Genomic DNA, 13672 nt, shown 5'->3' with positions numbered 1-13672 from the left:
CCAGAAGCCAGTGCTGGCCTAAGGGAGGCAGTCTGGAGAGCCACGGGCTCCTACGCTTCTCTGAGTCTCCGTTTGCCCGTATGGGACAGACACAGCGGGATTCTGAGAATACGATGGTGAGTGTGGACTGAGGCTGGGGGATTACACCCCTCTTCCATAACCTTCATTTTCCAGAGGATCAAAGCTACCACGGGTGCCTATAAGGGTTGCTGAGACTCGGTGTGAGAGTGTCGGCCTCCCTCCCGACTCCATCACACTCTCCAGGTCTCTGCTCTGCAGACCTTGACTGTGCGGCTGCCCCTTCCTGGATGGCCTCCCTTCCCTCTGCCCATTCAAGGACCCCCCGCCCTGTTGTTCCTCCCCCTACCCGCTCCAGAGCCCCGCCCTCATTCCTCTCCTGGTCTGGCTGGATCTGCCAGTGGGCACCCACTTCCTTCCTACAGTCTTTAATCACACCCAGTGTAAGCTCTGGGGGCCCAGGGCCTCCTGGGTCTGCGACACCAGAATGGCTGCCAAGTGGGTGCTCGGGGAAGCACGGTGGTGTGATTGAAATGAATGATAGAGCCGGGTGGCGGCGGCGGCGGCGGCGGCGGCGGCGGCGGCGCTCGCCTTTAATCCCAGCACTCGGGAGGCAGAGCCAGGTGGATCTCTGTGAGTTCGAGGCCAGCCTGGTCTACAGAGTGAGTTCCAGGACAGCCAGGGGCTGTTACACAGAGAAACCCTGTCTCAAAAAAAATTTAAAAAATAAGAAGAAAGAAAAAGGAAAAAGAAAAAAAAATAAATGAATGATAGAAATGAGGAGCAGAGGACTAGAGAGAACTCCTAGCAGAGCAAACAGCCCTCCACAGCCTTAGTCCCAGCAAGGTTCAGCCCTTGCCCTGCCCAGAGACCATCCTCTGCCAGCAGTCTGTGGCTGCACCTGCCTGGATGCCCTCATCCCCCACCTGCCGGGGCAGGACCCACCTTTCAGATCCCTCCTCTCTCAGAAACTGGCCTAGCTGTTCTAAGACAACCCACACAGCCTTGGGCCAGAAGCCAACCCTGCCCCCCTCCATTCTTCCTGGTCTGAACAGCTGTGGCTCACCCCTCTGTCTAGGGGAGGTGCGGGATTTCTGAGCCCCTAGGCTCCCTCTGGCCCCAGCTCCTCTAGACAGCCAGCAGGGGTGGGGAGGGAGACCGCTCCGCCCCCACCCCACCCACCCCTCTGCCTGTGTCCAAAAGCAGCTGGCTAGCCTGACGTCAGGCCCTGGGAAGGCACTGTCTGTTGGTCACAGACCTGGAGCTTCAGAGCCCAGGCTGAGAGCAGAGGAAGGCACGGCCAGAGCCGGTGAGTTCCCCAGGTATTGCTGACTCCGGGACCCCCAGGCAGGCCCCCTCATGACCCAGTCAGGTGACTTAGGGAGAAGAGAAGGGAACGGAAGAGAAACAGTCCCAGGAAGCGAGTCCACTTCACAGCCCTCTCTGCCACAGAGACAATCGCCTAGACAGACCGAGTGAGTCCCAGAGGGGGAGGGGCAGAAGTGGCACCCTCCCTGCCCCATCGGTGACCCTCGCCCACATTACCCTCTTCGGATTCCATTCATGAAATTGATTACTCATTCGGTCAACACTCGCTGCTCATCTGCTGCCTAGTCCAAAGCCAAGACTGGGTTTCCTCTTCTGTCAAGGCAGCGGTGTGGTCCCTCACACCAGGTTAGGAAGTGAGGAGACCCACAAGGCACTTGATGAGCTCTGGGTCCCTAGCCACTAGCACCAGGAAGGGGCAAGGCTTGAAGCAGCATCTGTTCTACAGGAAACCACTTCTGTCCTGGCCCAAGGCCTCCGCTCTAGCCTAGGTCCTTCCTCCGCCCTTTTAGGAGTGGGGAAACTGAGGCCAGTTGCTGGATTCTTCTGCTCAGTCCACAACACGGCCTCAAAGTTGATGCTTCCCAGCCGGGCTTGCCCTGGTGTGGCTGCCCTGTGAGAAGGCCGTAGAGCAGGGTCCCGAGGGGGCTGGCTAGCTGGGAACTGGCTGGTGGCCAGAGGGCCTGGAGGGACGGACATGGAGCAGCTGGGTAGCCTCAGGCAGGGCTGAGACAGGCTGGTGGAGGGACGGCACAGCCCGCAGGGTTACCTGCCACTGCCCACCTTCACCTGCTGGCCTCAGCAGCAAGCCACCAGGGTCTTCGGTGCCCCACAGGGGCTGCCCGCCTGTGTGTCTGTAAGCAGGTCACTCTGCCAGCACAGAGTGAAGGAAGCTGTGCTTTTCTGCTGGGAGCCTTCAGGGGACCTCTTCCATCCTACACAAGCTAGTGTGAAATGGGGTGGCTATCAGGAACCCCAGAGGGTCAGAGGGGGAACAGAGGCTCAGAGATGGGAGGGGGCGGCAGGGGGTATCTTTCTTGTTTGTTGTTTTGAGACAAGGCCTCATTCTATATCCCAGGCTGCCCTGAAACTCTTTACATAGCTTAGGTTGACTTCCAAGCTGCCACAATCCCCCTGTCTCAGCTTCCAGTGCACCTTTACAGATGTGTGCATCAGACCCAGTCCCAGCTAACTTTAGAGATGTGTGCATCAGCTCCAATTCCAGCAGATTTTTGTTTGCGGGGTGGAAAGGGATGTGTTGGTTTGTGTTGTGTTACAGTTCTTGGTTTGGTTGTTTGTTCATTCGGTTGGTTGGTTGATTAGTTGATTTTAGTTTTTGAGACAGAGTCTCATGTAGCTCCCGTGAGCTCAAAGGCTCACTGCATCGCTCAGACTTCACACTCACAGTGATCCCCCTGCTCCCACCTCCCAAATTCTGTGATTGCAGGTATGTGCCCCTACGCCCAACTCCAGACGGGTCTTTCAGAAGCACTCATTGGCATTCTCCACAGCTGTCCCGACACAGGCCACCTAGGCCACGCCCTTACTGGTCCCAGTCCAGTCAGATACCACACAAATAAAAACAGAGAGGCAGGTGAACAAAGAGAATGAGCAAGGGAAGTCGGGTGCTCCAGCAGAGCCCCATGAGGAGGTGAAGTAAGCCCCAAGATGTCTGAGTAAGACTCCTTTCATAGGTCTAGTCAAAACCAAGGCCACCGTGTACTTAGCATGCCCTGGCTTCTCACAGAGTATTGAGCCACAAAAGGGGGCTCCTACCTCAGGACTTTGAATGTATCTGCCCAGCCTTCCCCTACACTATTCCCTTAGATGAGTCTCCTGGCCCTGCTTCCACACCAGCTGTGAGCAGTCTGAGGAGAGGCTACCTCAGTCTAAATCCTTTATGAAGGCCCCGGTGCTGGAGTCCAGTGGGATCCAAGGTCTGCAAAGCTCCCAGCCATACCTGCAGTCTGCAGGGGACGGTAGGTGGCTGAGCCAGTCCTTCTGTTGGAGGAGGACCAGCACAGGGCAAGCAGCAGGCCTGGCCTCCTGTGCACCCAGCCCAAACAGAGCCTGGACCTGGGGATTGGAGAGTGCAGAATTCGAACCTAGCACTCCCACCCCTATTGTGTGATGTTGAACATCGGAATAAGCTTCTCCAGGCCCCAATCCCTTCATAACCAAAATAGGATCAGCAGCACCGACTTGGAGTTCCCTTGGGAGGGGGTAGTGAGATCCTTGAGAGTATCCTCAAAGAATCATGAGACTATATAGCTCTCTCCCCAGGGAGGGGTATCCGAGGTACCAGGGATTTAAGGAAGCTCAGGCAGAGCTGTGTGGGGTAGTAACTGTGAGTACCAAGAGCCTACACCAGGTGACCCAGGCACAAAGAACAGCATGCCTGGGGTGGAGAACAGTGGGTACAGAAACTATGCCCACCAGGCTAAAGGTCTGTACCTCGAAGAATTAAGCAGCTACCCCTTTGGCCCATCCCATCAGCCCTTAGAAAGCCTGAATTGGCAAAACGGGGTGTCGGAGGCTGGTGAAGCTGTAGTTGTCCAGGCTAGAGGTAAGCAAGGAACCAGGATGGCAGGGAGACATGCCTGGGAACATCAGGACCTCCAAGTGTGGCCAGTGGTCCCCCAGAAACATGTGGCATCCCCATTAGGAACAAGGACTCAGCTAAATGTTCTCAGATGATGACTTTGGGGAAGTCAGCAAGATACAACCCAGCTCCTGTTCTCAACAGTGCTCAATCTGCTCCCAGAGAAGCTGGGTTAAGGGGTCTTAATGTCCTAACAGTGTTTCAGGGGGCCCTGCCAGCCGACCCAAGGCAAGTCTGGTCCTTATGCAGGACTGAATGAGGAGGAACCAAGGGGCAGCTCAGGCCAACTGAGCACAATTGATGCTGGATCTAAAGAAGATGCTACGAAGCCTGACACAGTAGTTCACACATGAAATCTCAGCACTTGGATAGCTAAGGCAGAAGAGTTACTGTGAGTTCAAGGCCAGCCTATGCTTATATGGTAGGTTCCAGTTCAAGCTGGACTAGAGTGTGACTCTGTCTCAAATCATGCCTCAAAAATAAGCAGGCAGGTACTTCCCCAGCCATGGCTCTCTTGACCTTAGAAGACCACGTGAGTCTTTATCAGGGTTGCAAGCTGAGCCCTCACAGACTTGTACATACACCCGTAACCTCAGATCCCCAAGAACCACCCAGTTGCTGCAACTAGCTCCCCTGCTCTCTGCATGGCTCTTGGTCCTACCCAACACAGATGGGGTCCTCAGGACCATGGTTTCCATTCTGTGTGTCCCTGGACAGATGGCTTGCCTCTCCTATAAAAGCTGTTCCTGCCTTGTAGCTATGGAGTACTCATACTCATTCCCAGCCAATGCCTAGAGCACCTTAATGCCTGCCCCTCCCAAGTCTGGCACAGTGAAGTCAGGTGGAGCAGGATCCAGAGCCACCCATCAGCTTCCTGGTCCCCATATAGAACCAGGCAGGGCAGCCAGCCTGCAGGAGAGCAACTGTTGGGCCACGTGCAAACATCGGGGTGGGTTTGGGCAGAGCCTAAGGAAAAGCCAAGACGAGCCACTCACCACTCACAGGTTGAGGAGAGAAGTAGCCATGACCTCCGGTACCCAATATGGAATCCATAGCTAGAGCATTCCATGGCCATGTACTCAGAGCCAGGAAGGACAGAGGTAGCCACCCACACCAGTGTTTTGGGCATGGTATATCAGCATGGCCTCAAGGGAGGGAACAGAGTCAGGTGACTTGAGGAGACGTTCACTCTGTCCCTGGAAGCTTCCTGAAAGCTCTGAGAGATCCTGGGAAGGCTGACATGGCCACTCAGGATCCTGCGGCATGCTCACTGTAGCTGTACGGCTCTCTTGTGGGCATTGTGGGCATTTCTCACCAAGCCACACCCCACCTCCAGGCCACACCCCACCTCCAGGCCTCTCTGCTGGATCTCCTTCATTTATCTAGGTCCCCAGAGTCTTGACTCTACAAGGTGGAGTGACTCGGAAGGGTTTGGGTGGAGGCAGAGCACGTTTAAAGCAGACAATTAGGGTGTCATGAGATGGTGGGATGGGGACAAACCCAGCAATCTGAGTGAAAGCAAAGGCCTTCCTGGCAGAGGTGTCAGCCTTGCTCAGCTGGTGGACAGGGAGGGTACAGATGGAAGCAAAAACCAGTAGCAGGTCTCCAGCTCCACCCTCAGTGCAACACCAAGGAGTCTGCCCAAGTGAGCAGGAGACAAGACCATGATTGCCAAAGCAAGAAGCCAGCCTTATTTACCCCACAGGCTTTGGCAGGATGGAGGTTCTGTGCTGGGCTCCGACAGCCCGCAGCCCCTGAATGCTCAGATTGGTGGGAAGGCACAGCATGCAGCTTTATAGGGGTAGCCAAGTCACCAAGGGAGGAGCAGAAGGCCGAGTTGAGGCGATGCTCAGAAACTGGGCAGGGATCACGCCTGCTGGAGAGAGGTTTCCCTCTAGCAGGCAAGAGTCCTGGCATCAAAGGTGATGGTTTTAAATAATAAGCAGTGCTGGTCGAGAAAGGTCACGAGCCACAACAAAACCCAGTATCAGAGCTTGATTAGGAGGAAGGAGGGGACAGAAGAGAGTGTGGCCAGGCCTGGGGCGGGGACACCTGCGGAGGAGAGAGAGAGAGAGAGGAGGAGTCTGTGTCCAATTTTTTTTTTTTTTTTTTTTTTTTTTTTTTTTTTTGGTTTTTCGAGACAGGGTTTCTCTGTGTAGCTTTGCGCCTTTCCTGGAACTCGCTTTGGAGACCAGGCTGGCCTCGAACTCACAGAGATCCGCCTGCCTCTGCCTCCCGAGTGCTGGGATTAAAGGCGTGCGCCACCACCACCCGGCTCTGTGTCCAATTTTTTAAGGATTCCCCTGCACATGCGCAGGTGGGCTCATGGAGCTACACCACAAATGCGCTGATTGCATGACTGTGCTGTGCGCATTTGTGCAATCACGCAGCACACTAATAACAAGACGAGAGACCCCTTGCTTAGCTACCGAACTGCGCATGTGTGGTCATATAACTGGAGTGGCAGAATCCTAACACAAGGGACACCCCAGCCTCAGGCTCCTTGGGGAAATGGGCTGCACAGCCCCTCTGAAGTCTGTTTGCATGTGGCCTGGGGGACCTGGCCCACCACAACCTGCCCCCAGCCATGCCTCAACTGGGCTATAACATGGGAGTTCTGGCTCTGGCCACCTGGAGGGAAGAAGAGAAGTTGGCAGCGCCAAGCAGCCTCCACCACATGGGCTCACTCTTTGCTGAGGCCCGCAGAAGGCTTTTCTGGCCCAAGGCAGTGCAGGCCAGGGTGGAGGTAAAGAGGCGTAGTGGTCCCAGTAGAAGCCTTCTCCTTTCTCGGGACAGGTGTGGCTGTCAGACTCAGACAAGTCTCTGTGACTTGCTGGCTTGCAGCTTTCCTCGTCTTCAAAGGGCCAGGTCTGTCTGTGCCTCTCCTTCCTCCCAGACTTCCCCAGGATACATACCCACCAAAAGTCCTCTCCATCGGGATTGGGGGGGTCTGGGAGTGGTCACTTAATGATGCAGCAAGGACTTCCCTGGGAGGAGAGGTTGGAACTTGGGGAGTCCTTGAGGGAGTATCAGGGGTGGAAGTCATAATGGAGACAGAGGCGGATGACTCAACAGAGAGAAGAAGGTTGGGAAAGCCTGCCAGTATGAGGCCCCAACTGTGGACAAATCCAGAACTCCATGAACACAAACAGGACCAGGTCTTAGAGGCGGACACGATCACTAAGTAACTGGGATCAGGGATCAGGGACCAGGATGTAACGCTGTCCTAGACCAGGGTCCAAGTGACCTGGGTCAAGGTTCAGAATCAATCGGACAGGATGAAGACTTGTGTTGCTCGGATGGAGAAACAGGACGTGGTGGGGATCAGAGTTCTGTCTGTGGCTCCGGGTACAATAGATATGTGTGTCTAGGAGGAAGGCACCATACACGAAAGATCGGGGTTCGAGATGTAAACAGGTCAGGATGTGACAGAGACTGGCCTTATGGTGTTTAGGGGCTTGGAGATCTGTGTATGTCAAGTCCAAAAGAAACTCCAGACAGATGAATATCTGGGGTACCTACTAGTGTACCAAAGCTCCTGCTGGCCTCCGGGATGTCTCAGAATCACAAGTACCTGTTCCAGGGTCCATCCTGGCTTTTCTCACCCCAACCCTACCCTAAACTTCTCCAGCTCGTGGGCTTCCCTCTCCTAGGTTCTCATTTCCTTATAACCCTATTTCTTTTTCTTTCTTCCTTTATTTTTTCTTTTTTTCTTTTTTTTTTTTTTTTCTTTTTTTGGTTTTTTGAGACAGGGTTTCTCTGTGTAGTTTTGCGCCTTTCCTGGAACTCACTTGGTAGCTCAGGCTGGCCTCAAACTCACAGAGATCCGCCTAGCTCTGCCTCCTGAGTGCTGGGATTAAAGGCGTGCGCCACCACTGCCTGGCTAACTCTGCTATTTCAACTATTTCCTTTGTCTTTCTGTCTTTGCCCAACCTCTCTTTGTCTTTATCTCTCGCTCTCCTGTTCTCTCCTTTCATGGCCCAGTCCAGTCTGCTGGCCATGTTCAGCTTACTACTTCCTCTGTCTACTCTGGATTCTTCCAGATGTCCCTGGCTGTATCTCCCTCACATCTACCATAAAAACCTTCCCCTCCACCATACCGTGGAGCGGTCATGCCCTTGCTTTATACATCTGGTGCTGAAACCCTCCGTTTACACAGTCTATAATTAGGATCAGGGTTCACTGTATCTCTGGGATCAAGGCTCAGTGTGTAATCAGGATCCAGGCTCAGAAAGGGATCAGAGCTCTTAAAAACAAACAAACAAACAACAAAACAAAACAAAAACTGTCCTTTATATAGCTCCGGCTGTCCTGGAACTCTGTAGATCAGGCTAGCCTCTATCTCACAGTGATCTGCCTGCTTTAACCTCCAGAGTGCTGGAATAAAGGCGTAAACCACCACACCCAGTAGAGCTCATTGTTTGACTAAGGTTAGGCTCAGGGTGTGACGTGAATGGAGGCTTCTTAGGTTACTGAGATCAGGGCTCAGTATCTGACAAGGATGAGAGCTCACTGTGTGAACAGGCCCCAGTCTGTCTGTCCCACAGAGCGCGACAGGAACCAGGCTCACTGACATACTGAGATCATGACTCAGTAAACAAGTTTTAGAATTTACCAAGACACGACGACGATCCGGGCATGGCTTTATCCAAAGTGAGGGCTCCAATTCTTGGAGGGGAGCATCAGTGTGTGCGGGCCTCCATCCCTCCTCACCTGAGGAGACTCTGGGGTATTCTGAACATGATGGCTCCCGGCTTTCTCAAGGCTCAGGATACTCCAGAGGCCTGCTGGGTTATTGTGTCCTTAGCACCTCAATAGCATGTCTTGTGATTACAGATGGCCCCTGAGAGTTTCTGGGGAGGCAGGACCCTGAGGGCTGGCGTCACCCTGGGACTGATTCCCAGAGGAAACGCTCTGTAATGTTTATTGTGAGTCTTTGATTGTGACATTCACCCAAGGCCAGAGCAGACAGAGCCTGGGGAGAATCTACAGAGAATAATTTGTCTTTGTTAGCTCTGGGGTCTTTTCTTCCAGCACATTCTTTGTCATAAAGCCAGGACCCATCAAGTGTTACTGTCTCCTCCCTGGTGACCTTCTGTGTCCTTGATCCTAAGGTACAACCCATAGTCGCAAGGTGCTAAGTCCTGGCTCCACGCTCCCTTGTGTCCATAGAATAACTTTTCTGCTCCCTGCCTGGTGCCTTGGAACCATAGGGCCACAGGAAGGCCATACCATTGACTCAGAAAACACTTCTGCCTGGAGGGGCCAAGGGTAAGGACCCTATATCCTGGGCAGCACAGAGCTCCTCCTAGAAGCCTCAGTGTGGTAGATGTCCAGGGTACAGGTCTCTGGGACAGAAAGTATGCTGGATGACCTCAGCAGTCACTGACTTCTCTGAGCCTACAGCTAGAGGTGTAGCCCCTAGCCCTGCCTGACCCCACCCTTCAAAATCAAGGCTGAATCTACTTTGCTAGGATAGACATTGGACCCCCATTTCCCATCTACTGGGAGGCAAGACTCTGTGGCTAGTTCTAGGTTGGGGTGGCCAGAGGGCACCTGCTGCCTGAGGCCATGTGGCCAGGCCCTGGAAGTGGACAGTGCCTGTGGGCTGTTCATAGCAGCCAGCTCACAGGGAGGATGCAGGGAGCCAGCCTACGGATGAGGAGGGTTTTCCTTTCTCCTGAAAAACCCCAAAAATGTCCATATTAGGAGGGTCAGCCAGCTGGAGGGGGGGGCCTCTGGGATCCTATTAACTCTTCCTCTTTAAAGAAAGGGATAAATCAGAGCAGAGTTAAACATGATGGCAGAAACATAAACAGCGGGTAGCTTCGGCCCAACCCCCTGCCCGCTCCACACCACTCTGCACAGAGTCCAGCGTTTATTTGACTCACACCGGAGGCCAGGCAGCTAGGCAGCTAGCTTCGGCTGGGACCTGCCTCCTGGCTCCAGCTCTCAGCATCCATATAGCCTACTGAGCACCCATTCTCCAGGGAAGGTCCAGAGTGGTGATCTGGAGCTGGTCTGAGAAGAGGTAAGGAAATAGACGAGAAATAGAGAGGGGCTGGGGCCTTGACGCTGGGTGTGGGGCACAGGCAGGGCAAGTAGCTTCTAATCCCCCACGTGGGCCAGCTCGTCTTTGTCCCAGCAGAACTGGTTCATCATCCACCAGCTATGTGTGCAATGCTCCCAGAGGCAATGGGATTCCAGTGGCGTAGAGAAGAAGAGAAATCACCGTAGCAAAGGACTTGCCTACGGAAGTACAGCTAGGACATGTAAGAGCTAGCCAGCCCTGAACTCACACAGGGCTCTTCTCTCTGGAGTCTCGTGGAGTCTGAGGACAGTCCTCCAGGCAAATGTTTGTCTGTCCAGCAAGGACGGTCTCAGGAACCTCAACATCTTGCTCCGTGCACTCAGTACAGCGTCTGGGTGGAATGGAGAGACAAACAAAAGCATGGGTTGGGGAATGCCAGGTACCTGGGATAACTCAATCTGCTTGCTTCCAGGTTCCCGGGGGTGCACTGACCACTGCCATGCCCTCTGCATCCCCCACGAGGCCCTGGGATACTGTGCTCCCCAATGCCACTGCAGCAGCATGGAACAATGGAAGTGTGTCAGAGAGGCCCCTGTTCCACCTGTTTGCCCAGCTGGATGAGGAGCTGCACAGAGACTTCCCCAACCTGTGGCTGGCACTAATGGTCGTGCATGGCACCATCTTCCTGGCCGGGCTGGTGCTCAATGGACTAGCATTGTACGTCTTCTGCTGCCGCACACGGGCCAAGACACCTTCGGTCATCTATACCATCAACCTGGTGGTGACTGACCTGCTGGTGGGCCTGTCCCTGCCCACGCGCTTTGCTGTCTTCTACGGTGCCCATGGCTGCCTGCGCTGTGCCTTCCCCCACGTCCTGGGCTACTTCCTCAACATGCATTGTTCCATCCTCTTCCTCACCTGCATCTGTGTGGACCGCTACCTGGCCATTGTGCAACCCGAGGGTTCCCGCCGCTGGCGCCAGCCGGCCTGCGCCAAGGCTGTGTGCATCTTCGTGTGGCTGGCAGCGGGCGTCGTGACCCTGTCCGTGCTGGGCGTGAAGGCTGGCGGACGATCATGCTGCCGTGTCTTTGCCCTGACCGTTCTGGAGTTCCTGCTGCCGCTGCTGGTCATCAGCGTGTTCACGGGCCGCATCATGTGCGCACTGTCGCGGCCCGGCCTGCTACGCCAGGGCCGCCAACGCCGCATGCGGGCCATGCAGCTGCTGCTCACCGTGCTCGTCATCTTCCTGGTCTGCTTCACGCCCTTCCATGCCCGCCAGGCGGCTGTGGCGATATGGCCCGATATGCCACGCCACACAACCCTCGTGGCTTACCATGTGGCCGTGACCCTCAGCAGCCTCAACAGCTGCATGGACCCCATCGTTTACTGCTTCATCACCAGTGGCTTCCAGGCCACTGTCCGTGGCCTCTTCCGCCAGCATGGGGAAGAAGCCAAACCCAGCAGTATGGATGTGGTCAGTATGCACAAGAGTACCAAAGGCCGAGGCCCCCATCAAATCCTCAGCACTGGCTCCCACACCCTCACCCAGCCTCTGACCAATGGGCCTGAGCCATAGGCAGCAGTGCCCTGCCCAGGGCCAGAGGTCAAGGCTCTGAAAGGTCACCCACCAGACACACAACCTGGGCCTGGCCAACAAGTTGACATCCTATTGATCCACTGGACATGGCTACCCAGTGTGTTGCATTGACAAACTGAGGCCACTGTGCGGGTGATTGATTAGCAATGTCTGCCAGGAGCTCCAGCTAGGGGATAATGGTGTGAATGCTGGAGGCCTGCCTTTCCTATGGCTGTGGGGTGTCCAGTGAACACTCAGAAAGGTAACCAGGAGCTGCTTCTAGGCTCCGTTATTTTGTTCCCGGAAGAAGTTCCTCCAGAGAAAGCACAGAGGTGAATGTTCTGAGGACTCCCAGGAAAGTTAAACACAACCAGAAGTCTCCATCACCGGCAGATGGAGAAACAAGAACAGAAGGTCCACGTTTGAGGTTCAAGACTGCTATCTCCAGGGAGTGGAGACACCCCCTCGAGTGCCCCTGGCCTCTCAACTACACCACCGGCCAGCAGAGCAATACAAGTTGGCTCACTGTGTGCCAGGATTTAGGTATCTGGCTGACACTTGAACGGCCACAACCCCCCAAAGAAGCTACTTTTAGTTTTAAACTTTTTTTTTTCCATGCAGAGGGGGAGGTGACACAGACACCACCCCTGGTCAACGGTAGGGTCAAATCTAAGACCCACTCCCACAGCCTCCAGCATCCCAGATCCGGAAGACCCTCCCCAGGAACGCTCCTGAATCCACTACCTGCTGCCCAAGACTCTGTGAGGCCCCAGCCCTGTCCGGCGGATGAAGACCTAGGAATAAAGATACAAAGTAACTCAAACTCTGGGCCTCCAACCTAGGGCCTCTGCGCTCCTAGGCTCGCTCCTCTGCCGGCCAGAGCTCCCCTGGAGATGGACTCTGATCACCGTCTCTGAGCTGGACTCCAAGGGGGGTCTCATGCTTGTCTGTCTCAAATTCTAGGCTCCTGGTGTTTGGGGGAGGGGTCTGTGGTGAAGGACGAGGCTCTGAGTCATAATCCCCGAAGCAGGTGAGGTAGGATCTGGGCCCAGATTGTACCCTGGTCTAATGAGAAGTCTCCTATGTTCCAGGGACCTGGGACCTGAGTGGCTGGGCACGGGAGGCAGTTGGGGCAGGGGTAGGGTACAAAGGGTTTCTAACTGGCTCCAGACAGAGTACCCCACCCAAGCTCGGGGAAACTGTGTGAGAGGGAGAAAGCCAGTCAGGGCCCCACTTTCCAGCAAGGAGTCTAGGCTTGGGATAGAGCTGAGCGCTAAATTGCTAGCTCAACATGCATGGTGCCCTGGACTCAACTCCCAGTACAGCACAACAGAGCAAAAAACGGACAAGGACCTGAGGTTTGGAGTAAAGGTGTTGTGGGGGCCGTGGGGAGAGCAGAGCCCTTGAATAATCAGAGGTCAGTCTTGTCCCCACTAATCCCAATTAGGTGTCTAGGACATCGTGAGACCACTGGGGTGAGATGACAATGGATTGCATTTCTTGGCCGACATGACCTAAAGTCCAGACATCAAAGATATACCAGGAAAGACAGTGGGGCATGGCCCTGCTTGGGGCTACTTCCTGTCTGTAGACCTGAGAAGCAGGGGGGCAATATCATGGCACTTTTTTTTTCTTTTTGGTTTTCTGAGACAGGGTTTCTCTATGTAGCACTGGCTATCCTGGAACTCACTCTGTACACCAGGCTGGCCTCGAACTCAGAGATTTGCCTGCCCCTGCCTCCTGAGTGCTGAGATTAAAGGCATGCTTCACCATCGCCTGGCCATGGCATTCTTTTGTTCTTCTAACCTCCATGTCCCTGACCCTCACTAGAGTCCTCCTTTGGGCCTCATACTGAGGCCCCTCCCCAAACACGAGGTCATACAGAGCCAGAGACTCCAGACTCCATCCCAAGGGATCTTTCAAGTTCCTATAGGCTACTCACATCCCTCCCCCACGCCCCAAGTCTATCTCTGTATAACTTTGACTCCTTTTGTGCTATGAGATCCACAGAGGCAGGGACTGTAGGCAATGGAAAGAGGAGCTGAGACAGAGCAACGGCCTACTTAAAGATGAGTCCAAGCCTGCCCCTCTGGGAGTCAGTGATGGTCCGGGAGCTACA

General features: G+C 54.6%; 1 protein-coding gene across 1 annotated transcript; it reads left to right on the top strand.

Annotated features, from left to right (window-relative positions):
* Positions 1-1243: 1243 nt before the first annotated feature.
* Positions 1244-13217, top strand: Gpr20 (G protein-coupled receptor 20). Its single transcript, XM_028885986.2, has 2 exons — positions 1244-1327; positions 10450-13217. The coding sequence occupies exon 2, from the start codon at positions 10477-10479 to the stop codon at positions 11551-11553; it is 1077 nt and encodes a 358-aa protein (XP_028741819.1). The 5' UTR covers positions 1244-1327; positions 10450-10476; the 3' UTR covers positions 11554-13217.
* Positions 13218-13672: the final 455 nt, after the last annotated feature.

The sequence above is a fragment of the Peromyscus leucopus genome, chromosome 20 (assembly GCF_004664715.2).
Source record: "Peromyscus leucopus breed LL Stock chromosome 20, UCI_PerLeu_2.1, whole genome shotgun sequence".
Taxonomy (NCBI): domain Eukaryota; kingdom Metazoa; phylum Chordata; class Mammalia; order Rodentia; family Cricetidae; genus Peromyscus; species Peromyscus leucopus.
The sequence above is the reverse complement of the archived record's forward strand: the minus strand, read 5'-3'. Positions and strand labels throughout refer to the sequence as shown.

Coding starts and splice junctions, on each gene's coding strand:
- Gpr20 (XM_028885986.2), top strand. CDS start 10,477: ATGCCCTCTGCATCCCCCACGAGGCCCTGGGATACTGTGCTCCCCAAT.